At 46.1% G+C, this 24,157-nt stretch overlaps 1 protein-coding gene across 1 annotated transcript in view; it reads left to right on the top strand.

Annotated features, from left to right (window-relative positions):
• The first annotated feature begins 728 nt into the window (after window positions 1-728).
• The window catches only part of LOC124593817 (eukaryotic translation initiation factor 4 gamma-like), a 31,226-nt gene continuing 7,797 nt past the window's right edge, over window positions 729-24,157 (top strand). Inside the window, exons 1-3 of the mRNA XM_047132169.1 lie at window positions 729-846; window positions 4,372-4,706; window positions 22,946-23,144. Of these exons, the coding sequence (XP_046988125.1) occupies window positions 729-846; window positions 4,372-4,706; window positions 22,946-23,144 (652 nt within the window). The remainder of the gene's footprint in view (window positions 847-4,371; window positions 4,707-22,945; window positions 23,145-24,157) is intronic.

The following is a 24,157-nucleotide window of genomic DNA, read 5'->3' as shown; positions in this document are numbered from 1 at the left end:
CTACTGGCAGATATCCGTGTGGCTCCTGTAACAATCTCATGGCCAATTCATTACTTTTTCCTCTCTCCAATAGAAGTACTTTTTCGCCTCTGATGAACTGGCGTCTAGAATCAAAGTGAAGTTTGTATTTGCATATCTCACATTACTTGTAAACAATGGGTTGCCTATTGACAACTTGTGAAGCCCCAATTGATATCTCACCCTAAACTTTGGGCAGGAAGCATTAGCTGTGTAAAATTTTCTCAGTTCGAGTGAGTCATATGTTTCTTCCAATGATTCCGAAACTCGTGAATTTATCTTGTTTGACAACAGCCACGAAAACCTGCAGATTTAAGTAAGAACAATCAGTGTGAAGTATGCTACTCGGTAATTACTGCAGAGAAGAAACCCCTTTTTTATTGTACTGTCTGCCACTCAAAGGTATAGAGAAAGTGAGACACAGCGAGAGCAGAACGCTTTAGACCTCGTCAGAATCGCAGAAAAGTAACCGCTTTATACAGTTAGTATTCGATTTCGTGCATTACATACGATCATTAACCACAGAAGTATGACGTACCGCCTGTCAAGGGTTCGTAATATTTTATGATGATTATTTCTATTTTTTCACTCAAAATTCCTATTGTTTGCACTCATCTTGTTAAAGCAAATTGTCGGAAAATGAGTGATTCGCATCTTTCGACGTTTCGAATAAGTTGTTCAGCCACCACGAAGTTATCGATGATAACGCAATGGCAGGGAAAGCCATGCTTATTAAGCAGCTGGTGGAGCTGGAACACCAGCCGCGATCACACGCGAGGGTCGGTATTAGAGGTGACCCGGGGCCGGAACAGGCCGGCGAGCCCGGAGGCAGCCGATCGGCCGTTTTAATTAACGCACCGCCAATTCATTTCCCCGGGCGCCGCGACTTTTCCGGCAGCGCCGCCCACCCCTGCCCATCTTCCTGCCCTCTTCCTGCCTTTTTTTGCGGGCAGTGTCGCGGCCGTACTTATTAATTACACGCTTTGCTGGAAAGAACGCGACCGATCGACGGAAAGCAGCGACATGGATGGAACGCTACAATAAACACGGGAAACCTTTGTCTCATCCGTACAGAGAAAACGTTTGCAAAGGCGGAAACTTCCCGCTCGCTGTCTGAGAGAGGAAAATCACAGCCGTAGCGAGGGAAGAGTGTTTTTAACTGTGAAGGAAATAATTTCGCAGACAGCTTCTCGTGCAGCGGCCATCCCTGAGACAATTGGTCCAGTGAATCTAGCTTACCAAGATGGCTGGTTCTCTATAATTGCCACCCTCTGCGCAGGGCTCACACTACACACACGTCCGTGTCGATGAACTCCTGGCCGTCGGACAAGATACTGTAACAGTTGAAATACAGTCTGCTACGTACGATCGTGGTCGGATTAATCAGTAGTGAAGTGTTTTTGACAACAACCTAAGACATATAAATACGTCACATACGAACACAAGAAAAATTCAAGTACAATTAATAATACGTCCAATCACAGCCGCAGCGTTGATAACTGCTTGGCATCTGCGACGCATGCTTGAAACCAAGTTTTCCGCGTATTCAGTGGAAGGGACCTCAGAATGCGCCGAATCTTCGTTGAAAGCTCTTACAAAGTGAAGATATTTTTTCTTTCAGACTTCTTTTTTACATAAAACGATGCACTTTCGATAGGATTAGCGGTTGAGAATAGCTTTTTCGAAAAAAGGCTAATAATCATTTTCTCACTTTTCGAATCACTTTACCGATTCAGCTACGTTCTTCAAAGCTAATCGCATTTTTAACATATTTGCAGCGTGTTACACACTTTTGTACAAATTACTCTTATTTCCCCACAGATTTAGATGCCGTGGCATGACCCATTTTCGGACCTTTGAGGTGGCTATTCAGAAAAATAACCTCAAAACGAGACGCATAAGCTGCACTCCTGTCCCTTCTTGTGTATCTCAGTCACGAATTTAAATTAAACTAATGCTTAATGGACACTGCATGAAGGACAAAGCGTCGCTCTATTGGTTTGTGAAAGAACTAAGGCGATATCTTTTACGTTCTGTGGGTAATGCCGACGACACACTTACTTCACAGACTGTAGACGAAAATACAAAACAAGGTTTAGAGTTTGTCATATACGTGTGGCACACCTGCTTCCACATACAGCGAAAAGAACATTCGTTAGAAACTATCACGAACGCAATTTGTGTGCGGCGTCCACAATCAGAACAAACTATCCCGGGAATGAAAGCGATAGAGCAAGCATTTCCCTACCAAAATCTAACTATGAATTAACCTATAACTGCTTGAACCCTCAAAGTGCTGAAAACAAATAACAACGATGCATACAACCTAGAAACATTCGCGAATTACTTAACTCGATCGCAGGTTAGCTGTTAGTTACAGTCAAGAAATTTATCAAGTCCCACTCCAAGGGCGGTTGTTGTAAATGTCAACGGCGTCGTGTCCAGTTACCGCTGCACTCGTCGCGGGGTGGAGTCGTCCCAGTGTGAAGTGGGCCACACTATTTTTAACAACGCTCGCGCCACTCAGAAGCCACTCAGTCTTGTGCTGTCTATTCTTCTCTGGCTAGCCAACTGGATGAAGTACTAACTCCCTGCCTGTTCTAGGCGACTGTGGGGCCATAGTCGTTGCCACTTTTTAAGGACTGAAACACTGACAAATTATCAGAAACGTTAAGTTATGTTATTACGAAGCTATACAGGGTGTATTAACAAATAACAAACCACCTTTAATATGTTCTGCAGGACGACAAGGTGGTCAGTTTTCGAGATATAAGCCACAGACGTGCACAGATTGGTCGCCGTGTAGCGTCCAAGTTGAAGAACGGTGGCGTCGATGCTCCTCTGATTGTTTTTGGTAGTACACAGACTACTAGCCATCAGTGTAAGCTGGATTTATGGACTACAGTGAATAACATTTCTGTGCATGTGCTGCATTTCCCTATACTGACCTGTTCTAAGCATTACTGGGTAGTTGGGTTGTGCACCATTGCAGTAAGATTCTTGATAGCATTGTAACATTCACCAGCACATATCTATCGAAATGACGGTATGCTACTCGGATACGGCAACAGTGGAGCTTTTACTCGACCGTATCTGAAAAGGTTAACCAACAAAAATACTTAACTCGACGATCGCAGCAAATGAGGTAAAATTACCAGGGACTAGATAGCATCAGATAGGAGTAGGTGTTACGTTTACAGGCTGGAGTCGTTCCGAGACCGTAGCGTGTACGCAGAGTAAATTGTGTTTCCTGTGATTTTTACATTTTCTTGTACATACAGAAGTGCTGTGTAGTACCGTCTCTCTCTCCATCCGAACAGGCCATGAAGGCCCAACGGTACCGACCGACCGCCGAGTCACCCTCAGCCTACAAATGGTTCAAATGGCTCTGAGCACTATGGGACTCAACTTCTTAGGTCATCAGTCCCCTAGAACTTAGAACTACTTAAACCTAACTAACCTAAGGACATCACACACATCCATGCCCGAGGCAAGATTCGAACCTGCGACCGTAGCAGTCCCGCGGTTCCGAACTGCTGCGCCTAGAACCGCACGGCCACCGCGGCCGGCCCTCAGCCTACAGGCGTCACTTAGTGCGGGCACGGAGGGGAATGTCATCAGCACATACATCTCCCGGCCATAAACGGCTTTCGTAACCGGAGACGCTACTTCCCAATCAAGCAGCTCCCCAATTTGCCTCACAAGAGCTGAATGCACCACGCTCGGCAACGTGCTAACCTAGTCCGCAGCGCGTACCTTCGGTGATCTGATGGGAACCTGTGTTACCACTGCGACAAGACCTTGGCGTAGAGTTGTCTATTACTGAGAAATTGTTTACAGTATTGACAGATCTTCTGAATACAATATCAGCTATTCGGCATCTCTGTCCGGTATTTGTTATCAAAAACAGTTCACCACATGTCCAACCATTTTAAGAGGGTGGCCTTTAGAGAGCAGTTCGGGAACACTGCGAAGAGGAACTCTCCACCATATCGTGCCAAGAAGTGTAACTGTTCTTTACATCCAAAGTTTAACTGCAGACAACAGTGTGCGACAAGTGCTACGTACATACCGTCGGCATGAAGTCCATGCTCTTGTCGCAAACTGTTGAACTCCATTCAATGGAATTTGAAGACTACCATGACGAGTACAGTCTGCGCAGTGGCGTTTACAGTGCTGCTCACACACGCCGCAGTTTTCGACTTTGGTGCTATTTACCGATGAATCGACAGTATTTGAACCTGCGCGAAGTTCATACTTGCACAGACAAAAACCCTCGTGTTGGAGTGGTCACCAGTGTGAACATATGCGTATGGGCCGGAATAATTTGTGATCAGATGATGTAAATTGAAGGTGGAGTGGGAGCAAAGAGGAAAGCAAAGAGGAAAGCAAAGAGGAAAGCAAAGAGGAAAGCAAAGAGGAAAGCAAAGAGGAAAGCAAAGAGGAAAGCAAAGAGGAAAGCAAAGAGGAAAGCAAAGAGGAAAGCAAAGAGGAAAGCAAAGAGGAAAGCAAAGAGGAAAGCAAAGAGGAAAGCAAAGAGGAAAGCAAAGAGGAAAGCAAAGAGGAAAGCAAAGAGGAAAGCAAAGAGGAAAGCAAAGAGGAAAGCAAAGAGGAAAGCAAAGAGGAAAGCAAAGAGGAAAGCAAAGAGGAAAGCAAAGAGGAAAGCAAAGAGGAAAGCAAAGAGGAAAGCAAAGAGGAAAGCAAAGAGGAAAGTATGTCATCATCTGCATCGGGACTTCATGCGGAGTCAGCGGCGACGAGTGATAATGTGTGCTGGACTGGAATTCGAACCTGGGATCTCCTGCTTACTAGGCAGTTGCATTGCCGCCGTTGGATAAGCAGCTGCAGCAGCAAGTCGTATACTCCTAGCTCACTCATTTGTTACATAGTTTAATTCTTAATTTCTTTGCGTGTTTTTGGTACTTGCATTGTTTAATTAATAAATTTCGGGCGTATTATAGTATTTGAGAGTTGTAGCGTCGCGTTTTAGTACCTGAATAGTGTAAAATCACATAGTCTCCTTCCGCCGCCGAGCAGTGTGTCAGCAGTGCGCAAGTAGCAGCATTACTGCATTTACTAGGCAATCTTGTATTTTAATAACCGTTTAAATTTTGTCGATTTTTGCGCTCTCTGTAGATTAGTTCAGACGTTCTTTGCACAACAGTTTTTATCATGGATAGGGACTGCAACTGCTGTGTTCGGATGCAGGCTGAGTTGGCATCCCTTCGCTCCCAGCTTCAGGCAGTGTTGGCTTCGGTCACACAGCTTGAGGTTGTTGCCAATGGGCATCACTGTGGGGGTCCGGATGGGGATTTGTCGGGGACGGCCAGCTCGTCCCACGCATCCCCCGATCGGACTACGACTGTGGTTGCCCGGGATACTGCCCACACTGAGGCTGATCCCTCACCTGTGGTAGAGTGGGAGGTTGTCTCGAGGTGTGGCAGGGGGCGAAAGACATTCCGGAGGGCTGAACGGAAGGCCTCTCCAGTTTGTCTGACGAGCCGGTTTCAGGCTCTGTCTCAGGCTGATACTGATCTTCGGCCTCACATGGATGCTTGTCCTGTTCCACAGGTTGCCCCTCAGTCTGCAAGATCCGGGCGGTCGCAGAGGGTGGGCTTACTGGTAGTTGGGAGCTCCAACGTCAGGCGCGTAATGGGGCCCCTTAGGGATATGGCAGCAAGAGGGGGGAAGAAAACCAATGTGCACTCCGTGTGCATACCGGGGGGAGTCATTCCAGACGTGGAAAGGCTCCTTCCGGATGCCATGAAGGGTACAGGGTGCACCCATCTGCAGGTGGTCGCTCATGTCGGCACCAATGATGTGTGTCGCTATGGATCGGAGGAAATCCTCTCTGGCTTCCGGCGGCTACTGCCAGTCTCGCTAGCGGGATGAAAGCAGAGCTCACCATCTGCAGCATCGTCGACAGGACTGACTGCGGACCTTTGGTACAGAGCCGAGTGGAGGGTCTGAATCAGAGGCTGAGACGGTTCTGCGACCGTGTGGGCTGCAGATTCCTCGACTTGCGCCATAGGTGGTGGGGTTTCGGGTTCCGCTGGATAGGTCAGGAGTCCACTACACGCAACAAGCGGCTACACGGGTAGCAGGGGTTGTGTGGCGTGGGCTGGGCGTTTTTTTAGGTTACATGGCCTTGGGCAAGTACAGAAAGGGCAACAGCCTCAACGGGTGCGGGGCAAAGTCAGGACATGCGGGGACCAAGCAGCAATCGGTATTGTAATTGTAAACTGTCGAAGCTGCGTTGGTGAAGTACCGAAACTTCAAGCGCTGATAGAAAACACCGAAGCTGAAATCGTTATAGGCACAGAATGCTGGCTGAAGCCAGAGATAAATTCTGCAGGAATTTTTACAAAGGTACAGACGGTGTTTAGAAAGGATAGATTGCATGCAACCGGTGGTGGAGTGTTCGTCGCTGTTAGTAGTAGTTTATCCTGTAGTGAAGTAGAAGTGGATAGCTCCTGTGAATTATTATGGGTGGAGGTTACACTCAACAACCGAGCTAGGTTAATAATTGGCTCCTTTTACCGATCTCCAGACTCAGCAGCATTAGTGGCAGAACAACTGAGAGAAAATTTGGAATACGTTTCACATAAATTTTCTCAGCATGTTATAGTCCTAGGTGGAGATTTCAATTTACCAGATATAGACTGGGACACTCAGATGTTTAGGACGGGTGGTAAGGACAGAGCATCGAGTGACATTATACTGAGTGCACTATCCGAAAATTACCTCGAGCAATTAAACAGAGAACCGACTTGTGGAGATAACATCTTGGACCTACTGATAAGAAACAGACCCGAACTTTTCGACTCTGTATGTGCAGAACAGGGAATCAGTGATCATAAGGCCGTTGCAGCATCCCTGAATATGGAAGTTCATAGGAATATAAAAAAAAAAAGGGAGGAAGGTTTGTCTGTTTAGCAAGAGTAATAGAAGGTAGATTTCAGACTACCTAACAGATCAAAACGAAAATTTCTGTTCCGACACTGACAATGTTGAGTGTTTATGGAAAAAGTTCAAGACAATCGTAAAATGCGTTTTAGACAGGTACGTGCCGAGTAAAACTGTGAGGAACGGGAAAAACCCACCGTGGTTCAACAACAAAGTTAGAAAAATACTGCGAAAGCAAAGAGAGCTTCACTCCAAGTTTAAACGCAGCTAAAACCTTTCAGACAAACAGAAGCTAAACGATGTCAAAGTTAGCGTAAGGAGGGCTATGCGTGAAGCGTTCAGTGAATTTGAAAGTAAAATTCTATGTACCGACTTGACAGAAAATCCTAGGAAGTTCTGGTCTTACGTTAAACCAGTAAGTGGCTCGAAACAGCATATCCAGACACTCCGGGATGATGATGGTATTGAAACAGAGGATGACCCGCATAAAGCTGAAATACTAGACACCTTTTTCCAAAGCTGTTTCACAGAGGAAGACCGCACTGCAGTTCCTTCTCTAAATCCTCGCACAAACGAAGAAATGGCTGACTTCGAAATAAGTGTCCAAGGAATAGAAAAGCAACTGGAATCACTCAACAGAGGAAAGTCCACTGGACCTGACGGGATACCAATTCGATTCTACACAGAGTACACGAAAGAACTTGCCCCCCTTCTAACAGCCGTGTACCACAAGTCTCTAGAGGAACGGAAGGTTCCAAATGATTGGGAAAGAGCACAGGTAGTCCCAGTCTTCAAGAAGGGTCGTCGAGCAGATGCGCAAAACTATAGACCTATATCTCTGACGTCGATCTGTTGTAGAATTTTAGAACATGTTTTTTGCTCGAGTATCATGTCGTTTTTGGAAACCCAGAATCTACTATGTAGGAATCAACATGGATTCCGGAAACAGCGATCGTGTGAGACCCAACTCGCTTTATTTGTTCATGAGACCCAGAAAATATTAGATACAGGCTCCCAGGTAGATGCTATTTTTCATGACTTCCGGAAGGCGTTCGATACAGTTCCGCACTGTCGCCTGATAAACAAAGTAAGAGCCTACGGAATATCAGACCAGCTGTGTGGCTGGATTGAAGAGTTTTTAGCAAACAGAACACAGCATGTTGTTATCAATGGAGAGACGTCTACAGACGTTAAAGTAACCTCTGGCGTGCCAGAGGGGACTGTTATTTAACCATTGCTTTTCACAATATATATAAATGACTTAGTAGATAGTGTCGGAAGTTCCATGCGGCTTTTCGCAGATGATGCTGTAGTATACAGAGAAGTTGCAGCATTAGAAAATCGTAGCGAAATGCAGGAAGATCTGCAGCGGATAGGCACTTGGTGCAGGGAGTGGCAACTGACCCTTAAAGTAGACAAATGTAATGTATTACGAATACGTAGAAAGAAGGATCCTTTATTGTATGATAGCGGAACAAACACTGGTAGCAGTTACTTCTGTAAAATATCTGGGAGTATGCGTGCGGAACGATTTGAAGTGGAGTGATCATATAAAATTAATTGTTGGTAAGGCGGGTACCAGGTTGAGATTCATTGGGAGAGTCCTTAGAAAATGTAGTCCATCAACAAAGGAGGTGGCTTACAAAACACTCGTTCGACCTATACTTGAGTATTGCTCATCAGTGTGGGATCCGTACCAGATCGGGTTGACGGAGGAGATAGAGAAGATCCAAAGAAGAGCGGCGCGTTTCGTCACAGGGTTATTTGGTAACCGTGATAGCGTTACGGAGATGTTTAACAAACTCAAGTGGCAGACTCTGCAAGAGAGGCGCTCTGCATCACGGTGTAGCTTGCTCGCCAGGTTTCGAGAGGGTGCGTATCTGGATGAGGTATCGAATATATTGCTTCCCCCTACTTATACCTCCCGAGGAGATCACGAATGTAGAATTAGAGAGATTAGAGCGCGCACGGAGGCTTTCAGACAGTCGTTCTTCCCGCGAACCATACGCGACTGGAACAGGAAAGGGAGGTAATGACAGTGGCACGTAAAGTGCCCTCCGCCACACACCGTTGGGTGGCTTGTGGAGTATAAATGTAGATGTAGATGTAGATCACTGCGCCACCCGGACACAGTGTTTTGTCGCCATTGCGCGGACCTTGGTACATCCCTCGGCCGAGCCACATTCCTATTTAGCGCTATCCGTTTGCAGTCCCCGTCCATGTCTCCAGTGTTCGCTACTTTTTTATTCCTGCAAGAGATCTAATGTTACTGTGCATTCGCACTGAAGTTGGTGGTTTCATAGCCCATCGAGGCTAATCAATTATATGGATGCATGCTGTCTGTTCTTCGAGGCGCATGTGAAAGGACAGATACAACGCATTTCTATATATATATGATCAGATCATTGGGCGGAACCGAATTCCGGACTGACAGGACCCACCTACCCCTGGCTGATAGCTTCTTACCCTATTGGATAAGGTAATAGTGTGGGTTTGTCAGATAATGTGGCTACAAAACGACGTACTTGCAACTGATTTTGACCCAAACGTGTGCCAGCAGACGAACGTCACATACACGGGTCAAACTGATAGAAGTGACCTCTTCCACAGATATCTCGGTTAATGTATCTTCCATCTTTTGACTATTTTCTGCGCGTCAGTAAGGCAACTATGATGTATGCTACTCCTTTATCACCTGACGAGGACTTATCGGCGCAACCGCCCGTAATTCACCATATGGCCTCTGCTCCGCCGATGTACACACAGCATTCAAGTAGGTGGACACGAACTTGACCGCCTTGTGTAATGTACAGCACGGCGTGAGGCGCTTTTTTTTTCTCACAAAACTCATGCCGACCAATAATCACGTCCCAACAGTTGTCTAACTTTGAAGCCCGAACATCCCCCCGCTCCCAAACCCCGGATTTCTGGACGTTGATTTTGTCTTGGAAAATTATCACTTTACGATCCTTCTCAACATACTAATCATTTCGCAGTAGCATTCCGTGCATCCCTCCACTTTACACTCCTAGCTCATGGGTTGTGTAACGAATTAGGATACCAGATATAATCAGAAAGAAGCTCTCAAATTTCGATACCCAGAGCGCAATAACTACACACTTCCCGACGCGAGTTCCCGCTTGAAAGATAATTAGTTTTCTGTCCCGTGTAACACACTCAGCGTTTAGTTTCTTTAAATGCACACTGCACGTGCTGTATCACGTGAAAGGCGTGGCGCGTGATGCGTTGGGAGCAGCGTCGTGTTGATGCTGACTTCGCCGCCACGTCACGCTCGATGCCTGCAGTAACACGGCAGACGCACCTCACGCGAAGCAGCCCGCGGCCGGCCCAGCGACGCGGCAGTGGGGCATGTTTATTGGCCAGCCGCCAGCAGCGACCGCCGATGAACAAGGGACAGCGCCACCAGCTGCCATACACAAACACCGGCCATTTAAAAGCCGCGCCGCCCACAAACGTCTACACAAAACGCTCGTCATTCGCACCGCTCTGCCCGAAGCAATCAATTTGTCGCCGGTTTTCATGTACTAAGCCTACCGAAATTCCTGACAAAGTATCGTTGAGTCCTCGTTTTGACACACTTGATGTCAGTGATAACTTAGCGTTCGTCCTTTACGAAAATATTTTCATCGTTATCTTATGTTGCATCTAAATATAGAATAGCATATTTGAGAATACTGGGAGACTGAGTACTTGTGCAAGCGATGCGTAATTACTATTGCACGGAAACGGGGAACGTTTAGAGAGTTCGCCTTCCTTCGTGTCACTGGAAAGGGCATTAGTGCGGGAATCTAGGACAGAGCAGTCATTAAACGAAATGGAGCCGTGTAAATAAGTGCCAGTACCACGGTCAACATGAAAGGGATGCTTTTAACATTTTCCACCCCGAAATGCTGTGACGAACTCTGGCAGAAAACCCAAAGAGATTCTCGTCATATTTAAATTGCACTAGCGTCAAAACATAATACCTCGGTGTTCCAAAACTCCTTCACTAGAGAAAATGCAAAAGTTATTCTCAATCCGAACGAAGAACAGCTGCCAACATCAGTAACTTAGAAGTAGACATCCACGCTGGAGCGAAGCAACTTCAATAAATGAAGGCAAGTCTTATCGCCTAGCCTTTATACCAATTAAGTTCCATTCGGAGAATGCTAAAGCAATACCTCCGTATTTCACATTCATATAAAAACGCTCGTTGGACGAAAGATCCGCATCTGAAGAATGGAAAAGTTCCACACGCCACACGACTACTCAAGAAAGGAAATAGAAGTAATCCGCTGCATTACACACCCATTCTGGAGTCCATTTGCAGTAGAATTTTGGAACATAGATTTCTCGAACATCAGAAATTGCCTAAGGACATCACACACATCCATGCCCGAGGCAGGATTCGAACCTGCGACCATAGCGGTCGCGTGGTTTCAGACTGTAGTGTTTAGAACCGCTCGGCCACTCCGGCCGACGTGTAAAAGTTGGCGCGATATGCATGCTCGTGCTCCATTTTGGTCTCCATAGATACTTACTGTAACTTCCTGAAGAAGTGCCTGTTTTCAGATTAATCTATGTTCTACACTTCTGGACATGTGAATCGCCAGATTAGGATTTGGCGCTCCTAAAACACGCACAACTTATGTGAACAGCCGGCCGGGGTGGCCGAGCGGTTCTAGGCGCTACAGTCTGGAACCGCGCTACCGCTATGGACGCAGGTTCGAACCCTGACTCGGGCATGGACGTGTGTGATGTCCTTAGGTTAGTTAGGTTTAAGTAGTTCTAAGTTCTAGAGGACTGATGACCGCAGATGTTAAGTCCCATAGTGCTCAGAGCTATTTGAACCGTTTTGAACATGTGAACACACCCGTGAGAGCCCAAAGCTTAATGTTCGATGTGGCCAAATCCACGTCTGAGTCATCAGCCCATGTTTCTTCGCAGAGAAACGGAGAATACGTGTGTTCTTGGATTGGGTCCGCTTTAGCAAAACACATTTTGTTTTTTAACCCAAACATGTTGCACTGCAGTTGCAGCATGATCAGTGGGCATTAATTTTTCATCTGTGAAACATAAACATTATCATTCTGGATAAACATTGTTGTATACTGTTTGTATAAATGTAGCTATTAGTTTTTAAATCTTAATTACAGGTATCTGAAAAAAACACAAATTATGAATTCAAACCTATTTACCACATGGTGTGGTTTCTCTGATGTGTTGTGTTTCTACAGGGTCTGTTTTGCTCCGCAGTTAGTCATCTGCAACCACTTATACCTTAAAGTACATGAATTGCGTAAGCCAAAAATTACGATTTGAAAAATTGTTGTTTCTACGCCAGAAATTGTTTATTTCTATGTGTGTGCGTGTGCGTTTGTTTGTTTGTGTCTATTTACGTAATGTTTCACTTACATTTTCTTTTTTTCATCACTCTCAAACACTATATGCAGAGTTGTCACTGTCACTGCTTCACTGTGAGTGATGAAGATGAAGAAAAAGAAAATTTAAGTGAAACATTACGTAAATAGACACAAACAAAGAAACACACACACACACACACACACACACAAATAACAATTTTTCAAATTGCAATTTTGGCTTAAACAATTTATCTACTTTAAGGTATAAGTAGTTGCAGATGACTAACTGTGCAGCAAAACAGTCACTGTAGAAACCCAACACATCAGAAAAACCACACCATATGGTACAAAGGTATGAATTCGTAATTTATGTGTTTTTCAAATATCTGTAATTAAGATTTAAAAACTAATAGTTCCATTTATACGAACAATATAGAACAATGTTTATCTTTAACAGACGAAAAATAAAAGCCCACTGAAAATGCTGCTACTGCAGTGAAACATGTTTGGGTTAAAAAATTGTGTTTTGCTAAAGGCAGACCCTATCCAAAAACACACGTATTTTTAAAGCAAACACGGAAAAAAGAGCTTCAACCCCAAAATGATTAATGACGAGGGATGTTTACCAGGATATGTTAGAACTGTTCCTGCTCCCATAGATCGAACAGCTGCAGCCATCCATCATCATCATCATCATCATCATCATCATCATCTAGCATGGCGATGCACCTCCATATTCGAGTCTGAATGTGCGGAATGTGCTGAACGATACCTTTCCAGAGAGATGGATAAGTCGAGATGGTCCCATCGCATGGCCCTCGCACTCTCGCTTGTCACGCCATTCAATTTCTTTTTGTGGGGTTACGATAAGGATCGCCTATACACATCGCAATTCTGTCATGATAGAAACAAACTTCGAGAGATATTAAACGTTTTGCAACAAACCACGATGCTCTAATAGTTCCCATGTTATAAGTATGTGAAATGATAGCGTCACTATGGACACACTGTATTCATCCTTCAGTGAAATAACCAATTCCTCTGCACCTCTGATGACGGTAGATCCACAAGTGTGACCAGAATTAAGTCTTGATTGTTTATTATTGTGCGAGCAAGCTCAGGATATTTTACGACTAGTACTGCGATAAAGTTTAGAAGCACTGGCGTTGTACTGTTGGTAAACATGACTAAACACAAAAGCCTGGTTCAGTTTACTGATGTTACTGAAGTCTCTCAGTGGTATAGTCACAAAAACCTTTATAATAATTCACGTTCGAGTGCAGGTAACGACACTTTCGAGTTGTTAGTACAGTACACTTCTGCAGATTACGTACGTCCGATTGTTGACATTATTCAAACCAGACTGCAACAGAGCATCAGCAGCCGCACCACGACGTTCCGCACAACGCGGTCTGCGCTACGATACGGCGCTATCCAGCTGCTCACGCGGGTCCCGACAAACGCTGCTTGCCCACTACCTGCTGTCCTTGATGGAAATTATGACCAACACCACCGACAGTATCACTACGCTATTTACAAGCACCGGCACACATATCTTCAAATACTGCGCAACGTCGGCTGACAGTAGCCTCACAATATTTCTAGTGGGAAAATGTATACTTAAGTCCCGTAGCGTAAGTGAATATGAAACAACAATTCATTTAGCACCCTTTCACTTCAAGCTGACTCCCCGTATAATGAAACCGGTTACAGGAAATCGTAGGAAGCTCAATGGTGATTCAGAAATACGATGGAATGCATACGTGTCCGAACCAACGTACATTGCGGCAACTACAGCTGTTATGAAATGTTGCGAATACATACAACGTCAGCTGTATAATGGAATGCAGACAATGAAAATTTTTCCAGGATCGGGACTTGAATCCGTATTTCTCGCTTATCGCGAACGGAAGCCTTACCACCATTAGGTTATCTGCATGGCAAGACCAAAAATTCCATGTGTCGTCGACTAAGTGTCTACAACTAATACTCTTACATCCATTATGTACACACATCAATAAAAGTTTTTCATCACCTCCGTTCCGAGAGTTCCGGAAACTGTACAGAAAATTGGAAGAGAGATCAACATAAACACAATTTCCGCCCTTTCTATTGCTCATGAAAACCACACATAGTATGTTGTACCATTATACAGCGAAACCTACAGAGGTGGTGGCCCAGATTGCTGGTACCTCTAATACCCAGTAGCACGTCCTCTTGCATTGATGCATGCCTGTATTCGTCGTGGCATACTATGCACTGTTGGTCCAGATTGTCCCAGTCCTCAACGGCGATTCGGAGTAGATCCCTCCGAGTGTCTGGTGGAACACGTCGTCCATAAACAGCTCTTTTCAATCTATCTCAGGCATGTTCAATAGGGTTCATGTCTGTAGAACATTCTGGCCACTCTAGTCGACCGATGTCGTCATTCTGAAGGATGTCATTCACAAGATGTGCACGATGGGGGCGCGAATTGTCTTCCATGAAGACGAATGCCTCGCCAATATGCTGCCGATATGGTTGCACTATCGGTCGGAGAATGGCATTCACGTATCGTACAGCTGTTACGGCGCCTTCCATTACCACCAGCGGGGTACGTCGGCCCCACACAATGCCACCCCAAAATATCAGGGAACCTCCACCTTTCTGCACTCGCTGTACGGTGTGTCTAAGGCGTTCGCAGCCTGACCGGGTTGCCTCCAAACACGTCTCCGGCGATTGTCTGTCTGAAGGCATATGCGACACTCAACGGTGGAGAAAACGTGATGCCAGTCCTGAACGATCCATTCGACATGTTGGGCCCATTTGTACCGTGCTGTATGGTGTCGTGGTTGCAAAGATGGACCTCGCCATGGACGTCGGGAGTGAAGTTACGTATCATGCAGTCTATTGCGCACAGTTTGATTCTTAACACGACATCCTGTGGCTGCACGAAAAGCATTATTCAATATGGTGACGTTGCCGTCAGGGTTCCTCCGAGCTGCAGTAGTAGCCCTTGGGCGGTCTGGGCAAGGTATGTCATCGACAGTTCCTGTCTCTCTGTAGCCGGCCGAAGTGGCCGTGCGGTTAAAGGCGCTGCAGTCTGGAACCGCAAGACCACTACGGTCGCAGGTTCGAATCCTGCCTCGGGCATGGATGTTTGTGAAGTCCTTAGGTTAGTTAGGTTTAACTAGTTCTAAGTTCTAGGGGACTAATGACCTCAGCAGTTGAGTCCCATAGTGCTCAGAGCCATTTGAACCATTTGAACCATTTGTCTCTCTGTATCTCCTACACGTCTGAACAACATCGCTTTGGTCCTCTCGGAGACGCCTGGACACTTCCCTTGTTGAGAGCCCTTCCTGGCACAAAGTAACATTGCGGACGCGATCGAACCTGGCTGTTGGACCCCCTCCGTCTAATAGGGGCTGCTCATGCATGGTTGTTTACATCTTTGGGCGGGTTTAGGGACATCTCTAAACAGTCAAAGGGACTGTGTCTGTGATACAATATCCACAGTCAACGTATATCTTCAGTAGTTTTGGGAACCGGGGTGATACAAAACATTTTTTGATGTGTGGATATTCCCGTACAGGGGGGACATTTTAATAGATAGTTACTTGCCCGAAGGAACACTGCGCAGTATTTCTGAATAACACAGGCACTGCAGCATCGTATTTAACCACTGACACCGGGCAAGCGACTATCAATTAAAATATCTTCCCTGTATGGCCATATACATACTGGATGTACGAGCGCACGTTGTAGACACATAGCTGACAACATATGGAAGTTTGGGTCTAGCCGTGGAGCGTGCTCGGATAGCCCAATGATGAGGGGGTAGCTCACGACGAGCGGGAAATGTGGGTTCGACTCCCGGACAGGTACAAATTTTCAATGTCGTTATTCCATTATACAGCTGATAATTGTCCTTATTAGCAACTGCGAATATTGTTCATATTTTGGAGATGGTACATGGGTCCCTCTTGAGCGACAGAAAAGTCTTGAACAAAACATAATGACGTAATAGGAGTCTGCATCGAAAAATTACGCGTATTTTTAACTGAGACACCATCTTCACTGTGAAGAGAAGGAATGTGCCCTTTGTTCTTTTAGACTAACTGTAAAGCAACAACATATTATGACTACAATATCGCGTCAGTCATTAGGTCGGCTTTTGATGAGTCTTAGGTATTTTGTAATGGTTCCTATCCCGAGCACCTAGCTAGCGGCTTTTCGTGCGACGGTCTCCATTTTCCGAGGAATTCGATGAAATTTTATGCGTACCTCCTATGCTCGTAAATTATATTTTGGCCAGCAAGCATAGAGCAGCGGCTAAGGCTCAAGACTGCCACCCTAGCGTTCAGGGTTCATGTCCTCCCCGTGTGATCTTATTTAAATTTCGTGTTAAAGAATACCATTAAATAGCATATGTAATGCAAAATTGTTCAAAAATAGTAATTTTCGCCTTAGTAACTTCATTAATGAATCAATCGTTACAGCAAACTTCGTTCAAATGTGTATTCCGCTTGTAGTTGGTTGGTTGTTGGGGAAGGAGACCAGACAGCGAGGTCATCGGTCTCATCGGATTAGGGAAGGACGGGGAAGGAAGTCGGCCGTGCCCTTTGAAAGGAACCATCCCGGCATTTGCCTGGAGCGATTTAAGGAAATCACGGAAAACCTAAATCAGGATGGCCGGACGCGGGATTGAACCGTCGTCCTCCCGAATGCGAGTCCAATGTCTAACCACTGCGCGACCTCGCTCGGTCGCTTGTAGTTTGTAGCTAAAATTCCAAATACACTCCTGGAAATGGAAAAAAGAACACATTGACACCGGTGTGTCAGACCCACCATACTTGCTCCGGACACTGCGAGAAGGCTGTACAAGCAATGATCACACGCACGGCACAGCGGACACACCAGGAACCGCGGTGTTGGCCGTCGAATGGCGCTAGCTGCGCAGCATTTGTGCACCGCCGCCGTCAGTGTCAGCCAGTTTGCCGTGGCATACGGAGCTCCATCGCAGTCTTTAACACTGGTAGCATGCCGCGACAGCGTGGACGTGAACCGTATGTGCAGTTGACGGACTTTGAGCGAGGGCGTATAGTGGGCATGCGGGAGGCCGGGTGGACGTACCGCCGAATTGCTCAACACGTGGGGCGTGAGGTCTCCACAGTACATCGATGTTGTCGCCAGTGGTCGGCGGAAGGTGCACGTGCCCGTCGACCTGGGACCGGACCGCAGCGACGCACGGATGCACGCCAAGACCTTAGGACCCTACGCAGTGCCGTAGGGGACCGCACCGCCACTTCCCAGCAAATTAGGGACACTGTTGCTCCTGGGGTATCGGCGAGGACCATTCGCAACCGTCTCCATGAAGCTGGGCTACGGTCCCGCACACCGTTAGGCCGTCTTCCGCTCACGCCGCAACATCGTGCAGCCCGCCTCCAGTGGTGTCGCGACAGGCGTGAATGGAGGGACGAATGGAGACGTGTCGTCTTCAGCGATGAGAGTCGCTTCTGCCTTGGTGCCAATGATGGTCGTATGCGTGTTTGGCGCCGTGCAGGTGAGCGCCACAATCAGGACTGCATACGACCGAGGCACACAGGGCCAACACCCGGCATCTTGGTGTGGGGAGCGATCTCCTACACTGGCCGTACACCACTGGTGATCGTCGAGGGGACACTGAATAGTGCACGGTACATCCAAACCGTCATCGAACCCATCGTTCTACCATTCCTAGACCGGCAAGGGAATTTGCTGTTCCAACAGGACAATGCACGTCCGCATGTATCCCGTGCCACCCAACGTGCTCTGCATACGACCGAGGCACACAACTACCCTGGCCAGCAAGATCTCCGGATCTGTCCCCCATTGAGCATGTTTGGGACTGGATGAAGCGTCGTCTCACGCGGTCTGCACGTCCAGCACGAACGCTGGTCCAACTGAGGCGCCAGGTGGAAATGGCATGGCAAGCCGTTCCACAGGACTACATCCAGCATCTCTACGATCGTCTCCATGGGAGAATAGCAGCCTGCATTGCTGCGAAAGGTGGATATACACTGTACTAGTGCCGACATTGTGCATGCTCTGTTGCCTGTGTCTATGTGCCTGTGGTTCTGTCAGTGTGATCATGTGATGTATCTGACCCCAGGAATGTGTCAATAAAGTTTCCCCTTCCTGGGACAATGAATTCATGGTGTTCTTATTTCAATTTCCAGGAGTGTATTTGGACGACGTTAGCTTCGTGCGTTTCCTAGCCATGACCATGCCTCTTGATGCATCCTCTCCTGACGGGCCGTTACAGAATTTCTAGGCCCTGCCAACCAGCAGCTAACATTTGTCGCCAGCGTCAGTTGTTCGGAATGCGTCGTCATCGCAGTGTGTGCCAAAAGACATCAGAGAAATGGAAAAAGCAAGCATTTATATCGAAGGACGAACAGAAGAAGATAAATCAGGAATAGAGGACTGTGATGAACAATCGAAGGGTGAATTCACTAACGTTACCATGAATTATACAGAAAGATTTCTTCACGTTTTGAACCTCATTACAAATACACCTCCGAGCACGATTTCTGCTAATTCCATTGCAACTGGAGTTGCGATGTGCATTGGAATACAGGATCTGTTGGCAGAAAGGCGAATCATTAATATGAGTGATTTAACAGGCATTATCAATTTTGTAACAAACGGAATACGCATCTGAAGAAAGTCCTCCAGGATTTGTTCCAGGTGCCGACCGAGCGCAAAACAAACCGTTTCCTGACCACTGAACTGTACGTGGGAACCAATGGGAAGTCGTAGTCATGTTGGGCGCTGGGGCGAAAGTAAATCTCATGGTTATACCCGCTTGGAAACAACGCTCACCACAGTAGTAGCAGCAGCGCTGTCTTTTCTGGGACGCTAGACCCATGTCCAAAAATCGATATTAAATGTTTGTGTGAGCTTCCACCGCAGGCGCGGTGTATCTTTTATCACGCATTGCGCGGTTTTTTGGATAGTCCTTAAGGCGTTGTACAGGAGGGCAACCACATAAATTTGACGTCCTTTTTGCACACCTGATTGAGCGCCTGCGCGATTTCCGTCATTTTGGATACAAACTTCCAGAGTGTGTAACTTTGCCAAGAAAATAACCAGTAGCAGCCTATCCTATCTTCTTATCTGGTAATGATACCTTACTGCATAGCAGTAATCCAGGAGAGTACGGACTAGGCCGGCCGAGGTGGCCGAGCGGTTCTAGGCGCTACAGTCTGGAACCGCTCGACCGCTTCGGTCGCAGGTTCGAATCCTGCCTCGGGCATGGGTGTGTGTGCTGTCCTTAGGTTAGTTAGGTTTAAGTAGTTGTAAGTTCTATGGGACTGATGACCTTAGAAGTTAAGTCCCATAGTGCTCCGAGCCATTAGTACGGACTAGTGTAGGGTAGGCGGTCTCTTTAGTAGATCTGTCGCATCTTCCAAATGTTGTGCTAATAAAACGCAGTCTTTGATTCGCTTTCCCAGAACATTATCTATGTGATCGTTCCAATTAAGTTGTTAGTGATTGTAATCGGTAAGTTGGGTGGCTAACTGGTTGATTTTCGGGGAGGGGATCAAACAGCGAGGTCATCGGTTCCATCTGATGATGAAAGGATGGAAGCGATTTAGGGGACTCACTGAAAAACTGAATCAGGATGGCCGGACGGGGATTTGAAACGACGTCCTCCCGAATGCGAGTTCAATGTGCTAGCCACTGCGCCACCTCGCTCGGTAATCTGCACGTATTTAGGCGATTTCATAGCCTTTAGATTTGTGTGATTTATCATGTAACAGAAATTTAGCGTAGTCCTTTTAGTACTCGTGTGGATGACTTCACACTTTTCTTTATTTGGGTCACTTGCCACTTTTTGCAGCATCAGGTGTCTTGTCTGAATGATTTTGCAATTGGTTTTCATCTTCTGCCGACCACCGAAACAGAATGGCTTATTTGAAACAACAACTCTTTTGATTCGTTACCCCCGAAGTTGTATAGATTAGCGATTTTTTAAATGAAATCCTGAATATCACCACCCTTCGGCTAGTTTCATTAACAAATCTCTTGGATGAGGCACAGACGTCGATATCTCACTGAGCTTTGATGTGTGGCTTAAAATCGCTACTAATGCGTAATTTTTTTTTGTCCCGTTAGGCTTTTTTCAACATCAACAATAGCCATTGCCCATTGACTGGATGAGTGAGATCCGTGATGACGCCTAGCACTAGCTGCACGAGCTCTGTCTGAACAGCATCTGGTCAACAGTAGAGTTCGAGCTCTCCGTGAGACTGGTACTGCTCAAATGAAGCAGGCAAAAATGAAAACAAACGTCTCAAAAATGAGATCGACAGGAAGTGCAAAATGGCTAAGCAGGGATGGCTAGAGGACAAATGTAAGGATGTAGAGGCCTATCTCACTAGGGGTAAGATAGATATTGCCTACAGGAAAATTAAAGAGACCTTTGGAGGTAAGAGAACGACTTGTATGAATATCAAGAGCTCAGATGGAAACCCAGTTCTAAGCAAAGAAGGGAAAGCAGAAAGGTGGAAGGAGTATATAGAGGGTCTATACAAGGGCGATGTACTTGAGGACAATATTATGGAAATGGAAGAGGATGTAGATGAAGATGAAATGGGAGATATGATACTGCGTGAAGAGTTTGACAGAGCACTGAAAGACCTGAGTCGAAACAAGGCCCCCGGAGTAGACAACATTCCATTGGAACTACTGACGGCCTTGGGAGAGCCAGTCCTGACAAAACTCTACCATCTGGTGAGCAAGATGTATGAAACAGACGAAATTCCCTCAGACTTCAAGAAGAATATAATAATTCCAATCCCAAAGAAAGCAGGTGTTGACAGATGTGAAAATTACCGAACTATCAGTTTAATAAGTCACGTATGCAAAATACTAACACGAATTCTTTACAGACGAATGGAAAAACTAGTAGAAGCCAACCTCGGGGAAGACCAGTTTGGATTCCGTAGAAACACTGGAACACGTGAGGCAATACTGACCTTACGACGTATCTTAGAAGAAAGATTAAGGAAAGGCAAACCTACGTTTCTAGCATTTGTAGACTTAGAGAAAGCTTTTGACAATGTTGATTGGAATACTCTCTTTCAAATTCTGAAGGTGGCAGGGGTAAAATACAGGAAGCGAAAGGCTATTTACAATTTGTACGGAAACCAGATGGCAGTTATTAAGAGTCGAGGGGCAAGAGAGAGAAGCAGTGGTTGGGAAGGGAGTAAGACAGGGTTGTAGCCTCTCCCCGATGTTGTTCAATCTGTATATTGAGCAAGCAGTAAAAGAAACAAAAGAAAAATTCGGAGTAGGTATCAAAATTCATGGAGAAGAAATAAAAACCTTGAGGTTCGCCGATGACATTGTAATTCTGTCAGAGACAGCAAAGGACTTGGAAGAGCAGTTGAACGGAATGGACAGTGTCTTGAAAGGAGGATATAAGATGAACATCAACAAAAGCAAAACGAGGATAATGGAATGTAGTCAAATTAAATCGGGTGATGCTGAGGGGATTAGATTAGGAAATGAGACACTTAAAATAGTAAAGTAGTTTCGCTATTTGGGGAGCAAAATAACTGATGATGGTCGAAGTAGAGAGGATATAAAATGTAGACTGGCAATGGGAAGGAAAGCGTTTCTGAAGAAGAGAAATTTGTTAACATCGAGTATGGATTTAAGGGTCAGGAAGTCATTTCTGAAAGTATTTGTATGGAGTGTAGCTATGTATGGAAGTGAAACATGGACGATAAATAGTTTGGACAAGAAGAGAATAGAAGCTTTCGAAATGTGGTGCTACAGAAGAATGCTGAAGATTAGATGGATAGATCACATAACTAATGAGGAAGTATTGAATAGGATTGGGGAGGAGAGAAGTTTGTGGCGCAACTTGACCAGAAGAAGGGATCGATTGGTAGGACGTGTTCTGAGGCATCAAGGGATCACCAATTTAGTATTGGAGGGCAGCGTGGAGGGTAAAAATCGTAGAGGGAGACCAAGAGATGAATACGCTAAGCAGATTCGGAAGGATGTAGGTTGCAGTAGGTACTGGGAGATGAAAAAGCTTGCACAGGATAGAGTAGCATGGAGAGCTGCATCAAATCTGTCTCAGGACTGAAGACCACAACAACAACAACGTTAGGCTTTTTTCAATATCAACAATAGCCATTGCCCATTGACTGGATGAGTGAGATCCGTGATGACGCCTAGCACTAGCTGCACGAGCTCTGTCTGAACAGCATCTGGTCAACAGTAGAGTTCGAGATCTTCGTGAGACTGGTACTGCTCACGGTATCGTAGATGTAGGAGCAGCAAAATTATTTGCACACCCAGCGATGGTTCGAAAATCTCTTTTTTCTTGCACTGCAAAGAGAATCTAGATCAAAAAATATCACTGTTTCGGACATTAAATTTACACGGTTTTGAAGCCAAAAGTCGCAAAGCGTTCTAAGTCGGAAATGTTAACAGCGTCAGGTGATTTTGCTACTAGGAAAATCAGTAAGCGCTCGACGTTTTTGTACTTCGCTGTAAGTGACAGTTCTCCCAGGAGAGGACAGTAAGACCCGACCAATCGCTGAAGCCCTTGCAGTTGAGCTGAGCCGAACCGCAGATACTTTTCACTGATCAATAACACTGCATCTCCGGTGCCCAAGTTTAACTCCAAGGGCTGGCTGGAGATAGCAGAAGCCAACGCCAGCTTCCGCCGTTCTGGCGGAACTGCGTGGTCAGCTGCTGTGACTGCATCCAGCGAAGCGCTGTCACCGGGCCCTGCAGGCACGGGAGGACGGCTGGCAGCGTTCAGCTTGTTGACACACGGCCGCCAGTTGACAAGAGTTTTCCACACGGCCAACAGTGCGCGGTGCGGTGTGGACATCATCTCGAATGACGCTTGCAGCAGTCTGCACAGAACTGGAACTCCGTGAGCTTGAGCGGTGAATGTGTGGATGGGCGTCTCGAACCCTGCCGTTTAGTGTAAAATAGTGTTTATTCGGCGCTGAGGGCCATCGTTAAAGTCGAGATACTTCAGTCTCTCACAGACGTTTATGATTCTGGTGACCCCGAACTCTATGAGAGTTACGTACATAAAAAGAAGATAATGAATAAAAACCATTAGCTGGATCCTGCTTGCAATGGCGACTAACTACTTTTGATACTTTAAATTACATTACTGGAAGTAAGCTGAACTTCAGAAGTAACCTGCGAAGATTTAGGAATGTTAAAAGTTTCACTAAGACTAGAATCCGAGGAGGAGGAGAAGAGAGTTTAACGTCCCGTCGACGACGAGGTCGTTAGAGACGGAGCACAAGCTCGGATTACGGGAAGATGGAAAAGGAAATCGGCCGTGCGCTTTTAATGGGACCATCCCGCCATTTTCCGGAAGCGATTTAGGGAAATCACGGAAAATGTAAATCTGGATGGCCGGAGTTGGGTTTGAACCGTCGTCCTCCCGAATGCGAGTCCAGTGTGTTTACCACTGCGCCACCTAGCTCCACCTAGAATGCGATGTGGCTTAATGCTTTAGCCGTGACTTCCCTGATGGGGCTGGGCGCGCGACCACAACACGAATCAATAACTCTTTTGCCCTTTAAGTTGGCAGCCCATTTTGCGTAAAACTGTGAATGTTGTTTATAACACGGACTGAATTTTAGCCCAGCTGCAAGAAGGTGCATCCAACGACCGCAGTAGTGAGTTAAAAAGAGCACATAGTTCATTGGAAGATACATCATTATGGTTGGAGAGTGATCGCAATTTTTGCACCACTTCGTACAAACGACTGTGGAGGACCACAGTAAAGCATTTCTTACTTACCAGAAAAGTTATAGGCAGGACAATGTATTTCAAGATGTCAGAGAAATACCTCTCAG

This window comes from Schistocerca americana, chromosome 1 (assembly GCF_021461395.2).
Source record: "Schistocerca americana isolate TAMUIC-IGC-003095 chromosome 1, iqSchAmer2.1, whole genome shotgun sequence".
Classification (NCBI taxonomy): domain Eukaryota; kingdom Metazoa; phylum Arthropoda; class Insecta; order Orthoptera; family Acrididae; genus Schistocerca; species Schistocerca americana.
Note: the sequence above shows the minus strand (reverse complement) of the source record. Positions and strands in the feature narration are given on the sequence as shown.